Below are 20,847 nucleotides of genomic sequence, written 5' to 3' on the forward strand. Positions count from 1 at the left end.
CCTGTCTTCGTCTTTTGTCTTTCTGTAAATTTCAACTATATATTTCCTCATTTCGGGGTCGATAAAATAAGAACCAGTTGAGTCCTGGTGTCGATGTAAACGTCGAGTCCCTGCTACCAAAATATTAGATCTTATGCAATTGTACGAAGTATTAAAACCATAACTATAGTTCACGCCAAGTATCAAGGGAGTGAACTCTTATAGGCTTTACCCACAAGTAGTCTCCCATGATTAGATGTCTAGCATACTTCAAATATAAAAATATCAGCCTTTGCCAGAATCGCAAGGAAAAAGTGCTTAGCGGCATTTCTTTCAACTTTACGTTCTGAGTTCAAATTACGTTGAGGTCAACTTTGTTGTTTCATCCTTTCGGGGTCGATGAAATAAGTACCGGTTGAGCACTGGGTCGGTGAAATACGCACCAATTGAGCACTATGGTCGATGTAATCAACTTAACCCCGCTCCCTGAAATTGCTATCCTCGAACCAAAATTTCAAACTAATATTTTATTAGGTGTTCTTAGTTCAACTTCCGCCGAGATCGACTATGCCCTTCATCTTTTTGTGATCGAGGAAATAAGTACCCGTAGAACATTGGAGTCATTCTAAATCACTTACCTCTCACACGAACTTCTTGGTCTTGTACCAAAATTCGAAACCAATATCTTACTAGGTTTTGATACCGAATATTTTAACCTGCGTTTCTTTATTACAGTTTTCACGCATAAATATATATTTTTAGACTTTATAAATAACGAATTTAGTAGTTGCTGTAGTTGTTTAGAGCCAGGTTAATTCCAATTAAGTGGAGATGCAATAGCCCAGTGGTTAGGGCAGCGGACTCGTTATCGTAGGATCGCGGTTTCGATTCCCAGACCGGGCGTTGTGAGTGTTTATTGAGCGAAAACACCTAAAGCTCCACGAGGCTCCGGCAGGGGATAGTGGCGAACCCTGTTGTACTCTTCCACCACAACTTTCTCTCACTCTTTCTTCCTGTTTCTGTTGTGCCTGTAATTCAAAGGGTCAGCCTTGTCACAATGTGTCACGCTGAATATTCCCCGAGAACTACGTTAAGGGTACACGTGTCTGTGGAGTGCTCAGCCACTTGCACGTTAATTTCACGAGCAGGCTGTTCCGTTGATCGGATGAACTGGAACCCTCGTCGTTGTAAGCGAAGGAGTGCCAACAACAACATTGTTTGCTAATATCATTGTTTATCTTCTGGCTTTACGGTCTCAGTTCACAATCCACCAAGGTTCACTTAGCTTTTTATCCTTTCGTGATCGATGAAATAAGTACCAGCTGAGTACTGGTGATCGATGTAATCGACTTAATCCCCACCACCACCACCACCACCAACAAGAAAATTCGAGCCCTGTGCCTGTTGTAGGAAGAATTATTATATTGTTATTATGGCAGTGGATCAGCAGAATAATCAGAGCATTAGAAAAAAATGCTTTGCAGTCTTTCTTGTGACTTCACGTTCAAATTTTGCCAAGTTCAACTTGCGTTCTCATCTCTCTGGGGTCAATAAAATATCAGTCAAACACTGTAGTTGATGATATTCACCTTATCTCCTCCCCTCAAAATTGCTGGCCTTGTGCCAAAATTAGAAACTACCACAGTCCTCATCGTCATCATCAAGAATAAGATTACAATTGAGATCAGTGAAGGAACCTCAACATGCTAGAAACAGCACAAATCTACCTCTAATACACTATACTATACCAGTGCTACTCAAAGTGGTGGTCCACGAGCCATCAGCTGCTGCTCCACGGAGAGTTTCCAGAAAAGAAAGAAACATTATAAAATGTTTCTGTAATATTGTATTATTTGTTTACAAAATAAATATGAGATAAAAAACAATTCTTTCTTTTCTTTTACTTGTTTCAGTCATTTGACTGTAGCCATGCTGGAGCACCACCTTTTTTTTTAGTCGAGCTAATCGACCCCAGGACTTATTCCTTGTAAGCCTAGTACTTATTCTATCGGTCTCTTTAGCCAAACTGCTAAGTTACGGAGACGTAAACACACCAACATCAGTTGTCAAGCGATGTTGGGGGGACAAACACAGACACACACACATATACACACGCACACGTATGCACATGTATTTATCTTTACACGACGGGCTTCTTTTCAGTTTCCGTCTACCAAATCCACTCACAAGGCTTTGGTCGGCCCGAGGCTATAGTAGAAGACACTTGCCCAAGGTGCCACGCAGTGGGACTGAACCCCGAACCATGTGGTTGGTAAGCAAGCTACTTACCACACAGCCACTCCTACGCCTGTCAACTTTTATTATATTCATTATATATATTGTTTACGGCATAAATTAATATTACTAAGAAATATTACCAGTCCCTGGCACATTTGAAAAAAAAAAACTGCCAGTACACCACATCAAATAGTTTGAGAAGCACTGCACTATACTACCATCGTAAAATGAAGGACACAGAAGATGAATCTAGTCTTAGATGCATGACTATAAACAAACGACAGGATGGCTCAGGCAGATATAGATTTTCTCAGAAGTCAATACAATCTGGTCTGACACGGTGCAAAATAACAACAACAACAACAGTAATGCAAGTATATATTTCTTTTATATTGGTCAGTTCCACCCAGACTAAGGATTAACAATAGCTGGATGACATTAATCCACTGTTTGACCTTTTGAAGATCACTGGTTGCAAGAAAATCAGGAAGCAAAGAAACAATTCCAGAGAAATGCTGTTTTTGTGGAAAACATGTTTTGTGGGAAACGTGTTTTGTGGGAAATATGTTTTGAGGAAAATATGTACGCAGTATAAAATGAAGGGTTTGAGAAAAGACTGTGAGGTTGGTTAGAGGAGAAGATAGAGAGGTGTTGAGTGAGTTTAAGTATTGGCAGTTTACAGTCAAAAAGATCGAGTGAAGCAGGGGTTGTTGTAGTACAGTTGGAGTAACAGAAAGAGAGGACAGTCAAGGGATTTGAAAATAAATTATGTTTGATTCAAATCAGAAAATTTACATTGGGTTTTCATATTTGTAGCCACAGCCACAGATGCCATATGTTATTGTGTAAGAATCTCTGCCCCATGTTGTGTTACTCGAACACAATGTTCAAACTGGGCTGATCGGCTGCCGTCTCTGGTCACTGCAGTCCAGCCATCAGATAAAATTTTTATTGCAGAAGATCCTTCACATACCAAAGGTTCTAAAAAGAGAAATAATATAATCATTATATAAAGGCTTCAAATTTTGGCACAAGGCCAACAATTTCAGGAGCAGGGGATAAGTCCAAAATAAATGAAAGACAAATATATATATATATATGTATATACACACATATATGACAGGCTTCTTTCAGTTTCTGTCTACCAAATCCACTCACAAGGCTTTGGTCAGCCCAAGAGTATAGCAGTAGTTTCCACATAGTGGGGCTGAACCTAGAACCATGTGCTTTGGAAGCAAGCTTATTAATTACTAAATAAATAGACAGACAGACAGATAGATAGACTCACACACAAATAGTACACTTGCATATCTACATACATGTGTATGTCTGTGTTTACATGTGTGTGTATATATATGTATACACACATATATTCACACAGTCATACATTACATACACAAACCACATACACACATGTCGCATATAATTGTGTATGTATGTGTGCATGTCTTTCACAATAGCTTTTTGCTAAGACGTGTAAGCATCAGTAAGCAAACGGATAAACAGGAGATTCTGAACAAAAATACTTTGTGGTATTTGATCCTCCCTGTTGACCATTTCTATGTTAATGGTCACAGCAAAAAACAATGAGAAGAAAATAACAACTGCATAAAATTTTAATTAAATATTTTAACAAACAATTATCCACTCACCAATTGTAAACACCATATTCTCCTTCATCCTCGTTTTACAACCCAAATCTAATTAAGAAAAATAAATAAATGTTCTTTGACATTTTAATTAATAAACACCCAACGTTAACGCCATCACAATTATTTTATCAATTTTATCAATTGTTGGACTGGTAAGTTAAGGAAAAAATACAACATAACACTGGGTTTTAGGTCAGTATTGCATTTAAATATACACAATTACTCATATGCGTGTGTGTGTGTGTGTGTGTGTGTGTGTGTGTGTGATCATGTACATGTGAGAGCAATACAGTACACTTTTGGTTATGCAATAGCAAAGCTATACAGTATCAGCCATACTGAAGTACCACACTGGAGTTTGCTGTATTCAAATACCATTGTACAGCTACAGTTATGCTGAAGACTCACAGTACAGCCATGGAAGAACCCAACTGTTTCTGACATGTCTGGAACAGACCAGTAAAAAAAAATACAAGGCCCTGTGTTATTATTAACCTTTTTGTTACCATATTTCTGTCTTTCAGTTGATTTTTAAAACAATGAAGTATTTAGTTAAATAACTTTCTCATTATTAAGCCGGGCTCTGCAACAAATTAGCATAAAATTTTGATGGCAAAATTATAATTTAGACGACTTTAAAACAGCAAGTTTATGTCTTAGAACCTGGGGTGGTGTCAGGCATATTGGTATCAAAAGGGTTAACATACACTCGTAATATACACTCGCAGTATACACTACATTCACTAGAAACCAGTGATTCATAAAGTGGGTGGTGCTGCACCCTTGGGAGCAGTGGAAAGATCCAGGGGGTGCATTGAAGAAAAATGGGGGCAATAATGGGGTGGCCAAAATGAAGGATACAGAAGATGAATGAAGTCCTAGATGCATGACTATAAACAAAAGGCAGATATAGATTTTCTGGCAGATATAGATTTTCTGGCAGATATAGATTTTCTGGCAGATATAGATTTTCTGGCAGATATAGATTTTCTCAGAAGTCAACACAATCTGGTCTGACACGGTGCAAAATAACAACAACAACAGTAATGCAGGTATATATTTCTTTTATACTGGTCAGTTCCACCCAGACTAAGGATTAACAATAGCTGGATGACATTAATCCACTGTTTGACCTTTTGAAGATCACTGGTTGCGAGAAAATCAGGAATCAAAGAAGCAATTCCAGAGAAATGCTGTTTTTGTGGGAAACAGGTTTTGTGGGAAATATGTTTTGTGGGAAATATGTATGCAGTATAAAATGAAGGGTTTGAGAAAAGACTTTAAGGTTGGTGAGAGGACAAGACAGAGAGGAGAAGACAGATAGATGTAAAAACAATAAAATAATGGGTTAATTAGGTTATGTTTTATTTGTGAAACACAGCTGCTTTGAATTTGTGAATTTGCTTCAGGAGGTGGTTTATGTTTGTGGTGGTGCATAGGAAAGGGGCACTAGGAATGTGGTCTGAGTGCCAAGGGAGCAGCAGCCCCTTCAAAAAGTTTGGGGACCACTGCTGTATATAGCAACAATATACTCACCAATGTGAAACACATCAGGTAAACCATGAAAATATCGACCAATTCCATGACCACAGAAATCAGGAATGACTTGGAAATCAGCTGCTGTCACCACATCACTGGAACAGAATGGTAAAAGAGAAATACAATAAATTATTTAGGAATTTCAGTAATCTTACTGTTTTTTTTTTTTTGCTTTTCATTGATTTACAGCCATTTTCCCATGTTGTGTGTTGTGGAATCATCATCATCATCATCATTTAACATCTGCTTCCCATACTGGCATGGGTTAGACAGTTTGATTGGAACTGGTAAGCCGGAGAGCTGCACCATGTTCCAGTCTGATTTGGCATGGTTTCTATGGCTGGATGCCCTTCCGAATGCCAACCACTCCAAGAGTGTAATGGATGCATTTTACCTGCCACCAGCAATGGCTAAGACTACAATTTCTTCACAGATGCCATTTATAAGACACTGGCAACGGCCACGGCTATGATTTTTTTTGTTTCTTTTTATTGGAGTAATTGTATCTTTTCAATTTTTTAACAAATGGTTGCTCTCTCTACTGGGAACCACTTAAACAGGAATTAAAACATTTAAAGTTGTTTAACTTCAGCCCAGCTATGATTGAGAAGACAGACCAAGACATCCCAGCTGAGACCATTGCATCTTTTTATGTGTCAAAGAGTATATTATTTAATGTGGACTTCATTTTATTACCTCCACCTTAGCAAAGGCAGAGGTATTGTTTTCAGTCGCATTTGTTTGTTTGTCTGTGGTTAAGATATCTCAAGAACTGCAGGTTGGATTCAAATGAAACTTTCAGGGATGTTTGGCCTTATGACTGGCACAAACTGATTAGATTTTGGGATCGATCTGGTACCGGACAAGGATTCTGGCTTATTTTTCCTGTTTTTTTTACTTAACTTTTGAGAGCAGTTAGATTCATTTTTAGTATTCTCATTTGTGAGAGCAGTCAAGTTTATTTCAGATATTCTCATTTTAAAAATCATCTCTGGCTAATCGTTGAGAGGATGTTGGTGTTGCCTTGGCGGAGGTTTGCGCTCCCTGAGTGCTCGTTTTATTAAACATGGTGTGATTTCAGAGACATTTGGTTGTTATTTCAAGCAGGTCAAGTGAGTGTACAGGCTTCACTGTTGAGGTAAAATGTTTAGAATGATGCTCCTTGATGCTAGGCCACAAGACAATGGCTGAATGTGGTGAGAACTAAATAAGTAACTAAATATAGGGTTATAAGTTAATCACAATGCCAGTTTATATTTGTACAGACATAAAAATGTGAAATATGAAGAAATCCTGGGACTAAACACTAGAAGGTATTTCTTAGGAAAACGATTGCCTCCACCACCACCATCACTATCACGTATCAACACCATCATGACCTGGGGATGGATGTCAATGTCATAATTTTGGTCAAGGGCTTTCTTGGTCAGAGGTGAACTTGGAGTCCTAAGCAACAACAATAAAAATATCACTTACTTAATTTTTCGTCCGATTTCTGAGAAAGGAACGTCGTCTTTACAAATTTTGATGGCCTCCAGTAAAGAACGACGTGTTGTTTCAACGAGATTTTTAGCTCTTTCATCAACATCTCCAATAAGGTAAGTCTCTGAAACGTCACCATGGTAACCATTGAGGTAAACCTGATGTGATAGGGGGATTAGTTAGTAAAATATATACAAATGTGTCAAAGCATGTACATGTATACACACATGTGTATATATACAGGATGTCTTCTAATGATGAGGTACTTTCTAAACACAAGTAACCAGGACTAGAACAGATATATATATATATATATATATATATATATATATATATAGTTTTAGGGAAAATAACCAAGTTTCAAGAACTCATCAATGAAAATCCACTATCACATATAGAAAAATTAATAATTAAAAGCACAATAAATGAGTATAATATAAAACAAAGTAAATATCAAAAGATAAAGATAATATATATATATGAAGGAGAGTGCTTAATACAAGGTACAAATAACATGTTTGACCATTGTGAGATATCATATTTGTGTGTGTGTGTGTGTGTGCGTGCGCACGCACGCGCACACACACACACATATACATGTATATAAATATATATATATCATCATCATCGTTTAACGTCCGCTTTCCATGCTAGCATGGGTTGGACGATTTGACTGAGGACTGGTGAAACCGGATGGCAACACCAGGCTCCAATCTAATTTGGCAGAGTTTCTACAGCTCGATGCCCTTCCTATATATATATATATATATATATAGACAGTCTGTTAAAGTCTGTCATACCGGCCATGACGAAGGGAAATAGCCCTGAAACTCGAGTCGCCTTTATATATATATATTTATATTTATATATTTATATATTTGATCCTTTATATTGAACACTCAATATTTCATCTACATTCAATACTTTCTTTCATGGTGCCATCCATTTTTATTTTATTTTATTTTATATTGTATATTGTATATCATATTATATATTGTATATTCCATATTCTATACCCCACATTAGTTCTGCAGGAATATAAATAAAACATAAAAAACAGACAGTGTTGGAACTCTTTTAAGCAAAATAATATATTCCTCTATACACAATCATACAAAAAAACCCACCTTTTTTGTATTTATTTTTACTCGCATATATATATATATCATCATCATCATCATCATCATCATCATCGTTTAACGTCCACTTTCCATGCTAGCATGGGTTGGACGATTTGACTGATGGCTGGTGAAACCAGATGGCTACACCAGGCTCCAATCTGATTTGGCAGAGTTTCTACAGCTGGATGCCCTTCCTAACGCCAACCACTCCGAGAGTGTAGTGGGTGCTTTTACGTGCCACCGGCACGGAGGCCAGTCAGGTGGTACTGGCAATGGCCACGCTCAAAATGGTGTATTTTACGTGCCACAATATATATATATATATATATATATATAGATATCCATATATATATATATATATATATATATATATATATGTATATATATAGATATCCATATATATATATATATATATATATATACATATATATATATATATATATATATATATATATATATATATATATATATATATATATATAGATATCCATATATATATATATATATATATATATATATATATATATCCATATATATATATATATATCCATATATATATATATCCATATATATATATATCCATATATATATATATATATATATATATATATATATATATATATATATATATATATATATATATATCCATATATATATACTATATATCCACATATATATACATATATATATATATATATATATATATATATATATATATATATATATATATATATATATATATATATATCCATATATATATATATATAGATATCCATATATATATAGAGACATCCATATATATATATATATATATCCATATATATATATATAGATATCCATATATATATATATATATATATGCCGGTGCCCCTGGACTGGCTCTTGTGCGGGTGGCACATAAAAGACACCATTTCGAGCGTGGCCGTTTTCGTGCGGGTGACACGTAAAAGCACCCACTACACTCTCTGAGTGGTTGGCGTTAGGAAGGGCATCCAGCTGTAGAAACTCTGCCAAATTTGATTGGAGCCTGGTGTTGCCATCCGGTTTCACCAGTCCTCAGTCAAATCGTCCAACCCATGCTAGCATGGAAGGCGGACGTTAAACGATGATGATGATGATGATCCATATACATATATATATATCCATATATATATACATATCCATATATATATATATATATATATATATATATATATATATATATATATATATCCATATATATATATATATATATATATATATATATATATATCCATATATATATACTATATATCCACATATATATACATATATATATATATATATATATATATATATATATATATATATATATATATACATATATAGATATACAGGTCAGGGAATCGTGAATTAGTAATAAAATTATTAATTAACAATTTTGCTGGGTAGCTCAGTATGAAAAAACCTTTTATGAAACCCTATATATTTATGATTATATACATATATATATATATATATATATATATATATATATATATATATATATATATATATATATATATATTATATATATATATATGTATCCATATTTTACCCTAAATTTATATAGCAATAAGAAAATGGAGGAGAATATGCTGTACCCAACGACTTGCAGACAGTGTATTCCGTTGATGCGCGAGCGCGCATTTTATTTATTTATTGTTTTCCTCCCATTCGTTCCCCAGCAAAATTGTTTTACGCCTGTTACACTAAATTTTATTTCGTTTTTGAGCTCGATTCAAACGCTTTATTTTAACCCCCTTTTATTGCCTTAAAAAGTTGTTTTTGGATTATATTTTTCTATGTAGAGGTTGTGCAACAACTAATACATTGTGCAATTTGTTTGCACGAGAAATCTGCCCTGTGTGGGCGAATTTACCGATTTTTGTAAAATTGCTTTCGGCTTTTCTTAGCCATTTTTTTGGTTTTGAGAATCGGCGTCTTGAAGTCAAGCAGACGATTTCATAACGAACGTCGGTCTCCATAGCAACTCTCTTTGCGACGTTGATTTCATTACACTTCCTTCACCGCGGCTTCATGAAGGAGGGAAGGAGGGGAGAGGTGTCACACGAACAGGTGCAGGTGTACGCGTGAACGCTAACACTGCCAGCAACAACAACAGCGAAATCGTCGCAAAGGCTTCGACCTTAAAGAAGAGAAACGCCAACACCACCACCACCACCACAGCTGCACCGTCAACTTCTACAACGGACGCCTCTGCCACCACAAATTTCGCTGAAGCGATTAAGACAGAAAAGAAAGATTCTTAACTTTCACTGCCCAACAAATAAAAGACACGGTTAAACTATAGTAGACAGACAGACAGACAGACAGACAGACAGACAGACAGATAGATAGATAGATAGATAGATAGATAGATAGAAACAGACAGATGGATAGATAGATAGATAGAGAGAGAGAGAGAGAGAGAGAGATAGGGAAATAGATAAATAGATAGTTATATAGATGGATAGATGGATACATTTCTTTTATTAGCCACACAGGGCTCAACGAAGATGGGACAAATACAATGTAGAGCTTTTCTTTTTGGGAGGGGGAAGGAAGGAAAAAAAAAAAAAAAAAAAAAAAAAAAAAAAAAAAATTGGTGGTGTCGATCAAAAGGGATCGTAGGAAGGGAAAAGGGGGCAGTTCGATCAAAAGGGATCGAAAAAAAAAGAAAAGGAAAGGCCGATCAATAGGGATCGTGTATCACACAGTAATGTTCTCGTGTAAAAAGAGGGGAGGACAGTTTAGGTTTAGCCGTGGAATAGATGGATAGATAGATAGATAGATAGATAGATAGATAGATGGATAGATGGATGGATGGATAGATGGATAGATAAATAGACAGACAGACAGATAGATAGATAGATAGATAGATAGATAGATAGATAGGGAAATAGATAGATAGATAGATAGATAGATAGATAGATAACGTTCTTTTATTAGCCATACAGGGCTGTACACAGAAGGGACAAATACAATTACTCTTTTACTTGTTTCAGCCTTTAGTCGAGAAAATCGACGCCAGGACCCACTCTTTGGAAGCCCAGCACCTATTCCATCGGTCTCCCTTGCTGAACCGCCAAGCCACGGGGACACAAACACACCAGCATCGGTTGTCAAGCGATGTTGGGGGGACAAACACGGACACACAAACACACATATACATACATATACGACGGGCCACCTTCAGCCTCCGTCCACCAAATCCACTAACAAGGCCCCAGTCGGCCCGAGGCCACAGCAGAAGACACCCGCCCAAGGCGCCACGCAGTGGGACCGAACCCGGAACCATGTGGTTGGCAAGCGAGCCACTTACCACACATCCACTCCTTATATATATAAGGATATATATAATAGCAAACGCACCCGTCCTTTGGACGATTTAAGTTGCTTTGGTGGTATTTTTTTCACCAAATAATTGAACTACTGAGAAGGCTTATGAATAGCATGGCAGTCTATGTTTCTGATTAACCTAGGAATGGAAGATCGAATTGAAGGCTGGATATTGTGGAGATCTCGCGCTTTAATTATCATAGAACATATAAGTTGGCAAGCGATGAAAAGTTAAGCTACTGAAGTGTTTTGGGAGTAGGTTACAGATAATGACTACAAAATATAGTTGTTTTATATGAAAGCGAAGTTCCTTGTCAGAAACAGCCACATAAATGGTGGAAAGAAATTGAAGGAAGACATTGAGACTTCCCTCTGCGAGTTTAACAGCAAAGGGAGCTATTTTTTCAGAGAGATAAGCTAACAAAAGCCCCTTTATTCTGTCTTCCGACATAGCCTGCACATAAACAGCGAATGCCACATAAAGTTAAATTGCTTAGGAGCTTTCTGAAATATACGTAGAGTTTTTGATAGTGAAAGCAAAACTCGGCAGAGTTATGATGTAAGCATGTGCTAAGACCCCCTCATAACTTTTTTTCATTTTTACAAAATTTTACAAAATTTTTTTTGATTCTGTCTTCTCGTTTACTTGTTTCAGTCATTTGACCGCGGCCATGCCGGAGCACCGCCCTTTAGTCGAGCAAATCGACACCAGGACCCACTCCTTGCAAGCCCAGCACCTATTCCATCGATCCCCTTGCCGAACCGCTAAGTTACGGGGGACGTAAACACACCAGCATTATTGCTAGAAATTCACAAACTAGAAATAACAGCCAAATCTCACAAAACTACGATGACATAATGAAAGAAACAAAAGAAAATATGTAATCAATCTACTCACCTTTCTGCAAAGATTTCTTTCAGTGTAATTTCCCGCCGTAATATGACAAAGTGAAATTAAAGTGCTCATTTAAGGAAATATTAAAGCAGCTTGCTCCAGAGGAAATAATAGATTTTTTGAAAACAAACAGCATTATTGCCACATGTAAAACATGTGTTTACACACACGATATGAAGGAACACCTTAATTTAACTTAGTCACAGTGTTTCTTAGCTATTTTTACTTTTCTTCTTTCAAAACAGTTTACTGTTATTTCTGCTCTCATATCTCAATACGATAAAAACGCAATATAAAATTGTGGTATGTATATAAAAACAGAATTGTGGTTAAGCCTTCCTAATACACATCTCTCCATCACTCTCCTAACTATGGCACTATTCAGCTTTTGTAGAAAAATACTGGCATTCCATTGGTTACAATGACAAGTGACCAAGATGATCCAATCAATGGAACAGCTTCCTTGTGAAATTAATGTGCAAGAGGCTGAGCACTCCACAGACACATGTACCCTTAATGTAGTTCTCAGGGAGATTCAATGTGATACAGAATGTGACAAGGCTGACCCTTTTATATACAGGTACAATTCATTTTTGCCAACTGAATGAACTGGAGTAAAGTGAAATAAAGAATTTTGCTCAAGGACCCAACATGCTGCTGGGAATTGAACTCATGATCTTACAATCATAAATTGAATACCCCAACAAGAAGCAATCCACCTTCACTCAACTGTTGCAAAACTACATATTTCATCCCCTTTTGTGCTACAACCTATTTCATTCTCTCCTTGGAATCATTTGTTTTTCACATCCACCCCTTATTCTCAATATCATATCTTTCCATTTTATTTTCTGCTGATCACCCTACATCTTATGACTGTCATATCTCATTCTTAACACCCTCCCAAATTTGCCACTGATGTCCCACCCGCCTCCTCCTGTGTTTGTCTCAAGAATTAAGGTTCAGTGATAGACAGAGAAAACCAAGTTAAGTGACAATGTTTATGAAGGCTATTTGAAAGACTGATAACAGACATTGTGAGGAAAATAATGGCGATAGATTAACTATGAATCAGAGAATAGGAGGGAGAACTGTAGCACTGTCTGTCAGGCAAATCCACAATAAAACAAAACAAAATTTATGAAAGTATTTATGAAACAAAGGAGACAAGGTGAACTGAAAATGTCAACATACTGCATATAAGGGATTATCCAGAATTTTATCTCCTATAGTATCTTTCTTCACTATACACACATATGCATATATGTGTGTGTATAAACCTTACCTCTCATTGTGGTTTCATGGCACAAAGAAAAGCAGGCCCTGCCATCCACTCAAGAAAAAAAAACATAGTAAATGACACACAAGCACTCAAGCAAACTGAGTCCTCAACTTGTTCCATTTGCCAAAAGGTTTGCAAGGCACCAGCAGGCCTCAAGAGATACATTTGTGTCCATAGTACATAATTAACACTTTATTTCACTGAAGCCTCATTTGTCATTCACAACAAAAGCATCCATCATATGGTAAATGTTTTTATTTTTCATTCCCTTTCGAAATTATCCCTAATTGTGGTGTAGAGTTTTGGCTGCTCTTTCTAGCAGGTTAGATGTCCTATTATAGGCATCTCTGATGTGTTTAAACTGTATTTTATATATATATCATCATCATCATCGTTTAACGTCCGCTTTCCATGCTAGCATGGGTTGGACGATTTGACTGAGGACTGGTGAAACCGGATGGCAACACCAGGCTCCAGTCTAATTTGGCAGAGTTTCTACAGCTGGATGCCCTTCCTAACGCATATATATATATATATACATATATATATATATATATATAGGCGCAGGAGTGGTTGTGTGGTAAGTAGCTTGCTTACCAACCACATGGTTCCGGGTTCAGTCCCACTGCATGGCATCTTGGACAAGTGTCTTCTACTATAGCCTCGGTCCGACCAAAGCCTTGTGATTGGATTTGGTAGACGGAAACTGAAAGAAGCCCGTCGTCAACCGATGCTGGTGTGTTTACGTCCCCGTAACTTAGCGGTTTGGCAAAAGAGACCGATAGAATAAGTACTAGGCTAACAAAGAATAAGTCCTGGGGTCGATTTGCTCGACTAAAGGTGGTGCTCCAGCATGGCCGCAGTCAAATGACTGAAACAAGTAAAAGAGTAAAAGAGTATATATATATATATATATATATATATATATATATGCATATGTGTTGTCTATATGTATGTATATGTATCATATGTGTATGTGTGCATATATATATATAAATTACCCTACCGTAATATCAATGTTGATGATGTCACCATTTTGTAGGGGTCGAGAATCAGGGATTCCATGGCAGGCAACATTATTGACTGATGTACAAACTGACTTGGGATAATTGTTGTAAAAGAGAGGAGATGGATAGGCATTGTGGTCGATGCACAGGTTGTGTACGATCTTGTCCAACTCATCAGTGGTGATGCCCACCTGAAATGACAAGCTTCGTTAGTCAAGGTGGGGAACTGAAGGAAGTCACAAAATAGTGTGGCTTCAATTTATATACACTCACACATTATACACAGACAGACACCATACACACACATTACATAGATATCTACACAAACTCATATGCATATCCACACATCACATACATGTGTACACTTATACACATTACAATGGCTTGTGCGGGTGGCACATAAAAGACACCATTTCAAGCGTGGCCGTTTTCGTGCGGGTGACACGTAAAAGCACCCACTACACTCTCTGAGTGGTTGACGTTAGGAAGGGCATCCAGCTGTAGAAACTCTGCCAAATTAGATTGGAGCCTGGTGTTGCCATCTGGTTTCACCAGTCCTCAGTCAAATCGTCCAACCCATGCTAGCATGGAAAGCGGACGTTAAACGATGATGAATGAGTGGCGAGCTGGCAGAATCATTAGAAAGGCGAAATGCTGAGCGGTATTTCGTCTGCCGCTACGTTCTGAGTTCAAATTCCGCCAAGGTCGACTTTGCCTTTCATCCTTTCAGGGTCGATTAAATAAATACCATTTACGCACTGGGGTCGATATAATCGACTTAATCCGTTTGTCTGTCCTTGCTTGTCCCCTCTGTGTGTAGCCCCATGTGGGCAGTAAAGAAATAACACATTACAATGAGTGGCTTAGTGGTTAGGGCATCTGGTTCACAATCGTAAGATCATGAGTTTGATTTCCGGTAGTGTATTGTGTCCTTGAGTAAGACACTTCATTTCATATTGCTCCAGTCCACTTAGCCGGCAAAAATGAGCTGTACCTGTATTTCGAAGGACCAGCCTTGTCAGGTTGAATCTCCCTAAGACCTACATTAAGGGTACATGTGTCTGTGGAGAGCTCAGACACTTGCACAGTAATTTCATGAGCAGGCTGTTCCATTGGTTGGATCAACTGGAACCCTCGTCATCATAATCAATGAAGCACCAGTACACATTACATTCATATACATGCAGGTACACACACAAGTCAGGTTGATGTATAGCCTCCAGGTCAACCCTGATCCAGCAGTTCTATGATCAGAAGCTTTCCAACCACAAACAATAAAAAGGTCTTAGATATAGGACTATAACATATAATCTGTTCTTTTCTTATTTAAGAGGATTTCAGAGATGAAGCTGTTATTTCTAACAGATTGAGCAAGGAAACAGAGGCTCCCATCGTTCATCATGTTTGGCCACTTGACCTCAAGATCTTCTAGAGTTTGCCTACTCTTTCCTTTTCTCCCAGTAACTGCCTCATTGGGGTTTCTCTCATAACATATACAAAAGGGTGCTGAAAAGTTCCTGGCTTTAAGGATATCACAAAAGGCCTGGTTGAAGGCCCAACCTTCTGAGTTCTTTTACAGGGCTTAGAAAAACTGAAGGGTCACTGCAATAAGTGTGTAAATTTGAGGGGAATATGGTGAATAAAATCATAATTAACTGATCCTCTTCTATTTTCTTTTACCCAAAGCCAGGAACTTTTCATAAGTGAATCTAACCATTTTTTCAACATCTCCCACCATATACTCCATCTGGTGCATTGTAAAGGTGTTTCAAGAGGTGGGTGGAACACTCATCCTAGTCTGTTCCTTGGAAATGTGCAAAGGACTACACATTCAACCCCACCACATCTCTATCATCATCATCCTTACTGCATATAACTGTAATATAAAAATATATTTGATTCTATTTCATCTGCTTGACACACTTTTTGGGACATTTTCACATATCAATTTTACCCAGTCCCATTGCATGCACACATACGTATATACACCAGAACTGGATTAACCATTAAGCAAAATTAGCATGTGCATAGGGTATCAAACAAACAGGGCACCACAGAAATGGTAAATGGTTTACAGCACAAAAGAAATCACTTTAAAATCACTAAAATAATAATCAGCATAAAGAATAAAAAGTTTAGAATGGTACAACAATGCGCTATAAAACAAAAAATGGACTATATACCTGTTGTAATGCCTTATCTCTACTAAGTATGAAAGCAGATGTGTTACATATTAATTATGAGGGTTTAATCAAGACTTTACAATAAAAAAAATAATAATTGGAGGAAACATGTCAAATATAAAGTGGTAATATACAAAAATAAACACTATTTTCCATCTCACTGTTAGTTTTCTTCTCATTATGAAAAATACAATTTATTTTATCATTTATTATTGTTTATATTTTGAATTATATATATATCTCTCTTCGCCCTTTAAAGCCTAGCCAGGCTCATGGGCCCGGTTTCGCGGTTTCTATGGCGTATGTGTTCCCCAGCTGTACGGGACGCCAGTCCATCGCAACGTTACTCATTTTTGCCAGCTGAGTGAACTGGAGCAACGTGAAATGAAGTGTTTTGCTCAAAAACACAATGCGTCACCCGGTCCAGGAATCGAAACCACAATCTTACGATCATGGTGCTGACACCCTAACCACTAAGCCATGCGCCTCCACATTATATATATATGGGGATATCAAAATCTTTCAAGTGCTTCAAGGCCTCTATGAGCCTTAATCTGGCCCTGATACACACACACACACACATGTACACAAACAAAAGAAAAGAGCACTCAATACATTGTGTAAATTTTATGAATCCTGCATAATGGTCATTGACTTCCCCCACTGTACTCAGTTTTACGCATAAATTATACATGTGATCAATCAGATGTGATCAATCATTTATCTTTTTATCATTTTCTCGTTTCAGTCATCAGACTGTAGCCATGTGAAAACTTATAAATATAATTATATTTGCAGAGCAGCGGTAGCTAGGCTGCTACCAATTGATGAATGAGGCTCACATGATCCACACACACAAATTTATATACAAACACACATACAGACATGCACATACACATGTGTATGTATTTGATTATCCCCTAAGCACTCAAATTATTCTGTCAACTTTAATGCTTATTTAATCATACCTTGTAGCCTAGAGATTTTATTGATATGATTGTTTTCTTTAAGAATGATTTTATACGTTTAATGACAGAGGCCAGATTTGACCAGTTTAAATGCTAAAGGGTTAAATAGGGGACAAGCTTTTCTGTCAAATATGCTATGTTTTATATATGTGTGAGTGTGTGTGTGTGTGTATAGATAGATGGATAAATAGACAGACAGATAGATAGATACATGTGTATGTATGTATAAAAATTGTTATTAATCCAAACAAGTGAAGGAATAGAAGAAATGAAGTTGAAAATGCAGACAGAATGAATTGGAATTAATTAGAATTTAATCATATTTTAAATTATACGAACATACTTGACTGGTTTCACATAAGATTTTCAAAAAGTGTATAGTGTTTGGAGTTGAGTTGTGAATTTATATCTACTATGGCCATTCTTATAAAAATAGTATGTTTTTAAAGTAGGAATGCGGCTCAGAACACAGAAAAAAAAAAAAAAATTTCCATTAAAATATTGAAAAAAATTTCCAAACTTACTTTCAAGTGTTTAGAAGTAAGGTCAAGAATTTTCCTTGCCAAACTGCAGGAATTTCTGATGGAATCTATTTCTTGGTCAGGGTGGATTTCTATATAATTAGGATGAGGGTCGTTACCATGTACAGATACATAGGGTGGTCGTTGTATGTGTGCTGGAACCAAAAGTGTCTTGGAGATCATTTCTGGTTTCACAAAAGCAAAGTTATGAGGCCCGTGGAAAGAACTCACTCTCTTAATATGCAAATTGGTGTTCTTCAATGCTGACCTTAAGCCACGCAGTACTTGATATGTTAAACCTAATGAAGGAAAGAAAGAAATAAAAACCTTATATGAATACACAAGAAAGATGTCAGTTCTTTTGAGAATAAGGTTTGATAGCTCATCTTTGGTGTAGCATTGTTGGCACTCCGTCGCTGACGACGTCGAGGATTCCAGTTGATCCGATCAACGGAACAGCCTGCTCGTGAAATTAACGTGCAAGTGACTGAGCACTCCACAGACACGTGTACCCTTAACGTTAGTCTTGGGTATATTCAGCGTGACACAGTGTGACAAGGCTGACCCTTTGAATTACAGGCACAACAGAAACAGGAAGTAAGAGTGAGAGAAAGTTGTGGTGGAAGAGTACAGCAGGGTTCGCCACCATCCCCTGCCAGAGCCTCGTGGAGCTTTAGGTGTTTTCGCTCAATAAACACTCACAATGCCCGGTCTGGGAATCGAAACCGCGATCCTATGACCGCGAGTCCGCTGCCCTAACCACTGGGCCATTGCTCCTCCATGGTGTAGCATTAAGTGGTTGAAAACTAAAGCGTTATCTGATCATGAGTCATCACCATCATCATTTAACATTGATTTTTCATGCTGACATGGGTTGGACAGTTTGACAGGAACTGATCCAGCCCCTGGCTTTACCAGGTGCCATTTTCTGTTCTGGCATGGTTTCTATGGCTGGATGCCCTTCCTAATAGCAACCATCTTACAGTATACTGGGAGCTTTTTATGTGGCACCAGCACTTTTTACATGGTACCAACAGTCGTCTGTTGTAAATAACTTTACCCCACTAAAATGTTCAATGTCTATTTCTCAAAGTCTAGATTAAAATGTGATAGTGTATTATTAAATGTGCCTGTCTTATCGGTAATTTTTCTCTATTAAAAACCAACATCTAATTCTCAAAAGACAAAATAAAGCAACACAGAATAATGTAACGTTAAACCCCCACCATACACTTCACCCTTCTCTAACATCTACCATTTTCTTTTTATCCTTCTACTTGATTCAGTCATTAGACTGCAGCCATGCTGGGGCACCAGCATGGAGAATGTCCTTTTTTTAGTTGAATAAAATCAACCCTAGTATTTATCTTTTTTTAAGCCTGGTACTTATTTTATCAGTCTTTCAGGCTGAACCGCTAAGTTATGGGGGATGTAAACTTACAAGACAGAATAGGAAAAAAATATAGCTGCTTCGACAAAGTAGGAGAGGAAGTATTTGAGAGGGAAATGTGGTTTTATGGCAGGTGCTGAGAGGCTACCTGGCATTATATAAGGATGGGTGGGACTAGCTTGAAAAGAGCTAGAAATGTTGGTGACGTGATGACAGAGTATCTCAAGATACAAGATGACACACGTACGTGTAGGACAAAAAAGCCTGAGGCCCAAAACCCCCAGTTGCACTGCTAGTTTTAATTTTTTTTAGGAAAATATATTTTTTTACCTATACATGGGGAGTTACAAAACAAAAATCATTTGGAGCGAACCAACAAAAAGAAAGATGTTTCTCATGATTACTTCATTAATAACTTACTTAGATTATATATATTTTCTCCTAATTTTAATGGTATTAAAATTCAAAAACAGAGAAATATATCAGGGGGTGGGGGGATTCTGTCCCATTTCGCATGCGAAATGGGACAGGATCCCGAATAGGGTGTTTTGTCCGGACTTCAACACGTAAACAGTGGCAAAAGTATATTCCCAATGAACGTATACTTTTACCGATGGATGTGATACCAGATAATGTTACACAAGGAGAATAATTATAATTTTTATTCTGTGTATGTGTTCATCCTATAAGTCAGTATTCTGTTCTCCCCCGCAAACTTATCAATAAACCGGCGCTGACCTTTAGAATTTGGTAATACATTATATATTTTAAAATATATTTATTGTATACGAAAACCCTCTCAAGCATGTCTATATCTTTAGTCTTTAAAATCCTCTTTATACTGTCTGCTGTGCCTCTCTGTATCTTGGGTCGACTACAGAGTTTGCGTAAGGATCACCTTACCTGACATGATAAACACTTCTCTTCAGTTGACGAGTTCTGTCGTTTGTTATTAAATGTGGTGTGTATAATGTATATAAATGTGTGTACATATATATAGAAATAGAGAGATAAGGGAACTAGTTAACAGCAGGATATTTTGATTTGAAAGCTAAGTCCAAGACGCATGAAAACTTCCTTGCTTTGAAGAAGGTCAGTTTCAAGTGAAGTGAAACGAAAAGTGAATGATGTAAGGGAGATAATGAAGGTATTCGTAAAGTAATGGAACCTGGTGAAAAATAGTCCGGCTGGAATGGGAAATGATTTAAAACACCCAGAGTGGCTTAGAAAGAAGAATATCAGTAGAAAAAA

The 20,847-nt window shown here is 37.1% G+C and overlaps 1 protein-coding gene across 1 annotated transcript; it reads right to left on the bottom strand.

Moving 5' to 3' along the window:
- Positions 1–2,586: 2,586 nt before the first annotated feature.
- LOC106876597 (methionine aminopeptidase 1D, mitochondrial) lies at positions 2,587–20,736 on the bottom strand. The gene is made up of 7 exons (XM_014925207.3): positions 20,500–20,736; positions 18,210–18,505; positions 14,534–14,725; positions 6,885–7,048; positions 5,406–5,503; positions 3,870–3,917; positions 2,587–3,198 (listed from the first exon to the last, which is right to left on the bottom strand). The coding sequence occupies exons 1-7, from the start codon at positions 20,504–20,506 to the stop codon at positions 3,056–3,058; spliced, it is 948 nt and encodes a 315-aa protein (XP_014780693.1). The 5' UTR covers positions 20,507–20,736; the 3' UTR covers positions 2,587–3,055.
- Between the last annotated feature and the right edge of the window lie 111 nt (positions 20,737–20,847).

Source organism: Octopus bimaculoides, chromosome 23, assembly GCF_046866305.1.
Source record: "Octopus bimaculoides isolate indiv1 chromosome 23, ASM4686630v1, whole genome shotgun sequence".
Taxonomy (NCBI): Eukaryota; Metazoa; Mollusca; class Cephalopoda; order Octopoda; family Octopodidae; genus Octopus; species Octopus bimaculoides.

What these genes read in the sequence shown, in the direction of transcription:
- LOC106876597 (XM_014925207.3), bottom strand. An exon ending in TCATCAACATTGATATTACG is followed by an intron (nt 7,049 to 14,533) that starts GTAGGGTAATTT and finishes CTATCACATCAG; the next exon opens with GTTTACCTCAATGGTTACCA. An exon ending in GAAATCGGACGAAAAATTAA is followed by an intron (nt 5,504 to 6,884) that starts GTAAGTGATATT and finishes ATTCTGTTCCAG; the next exon opens with TGATGTGGTGACAGCAGCTG.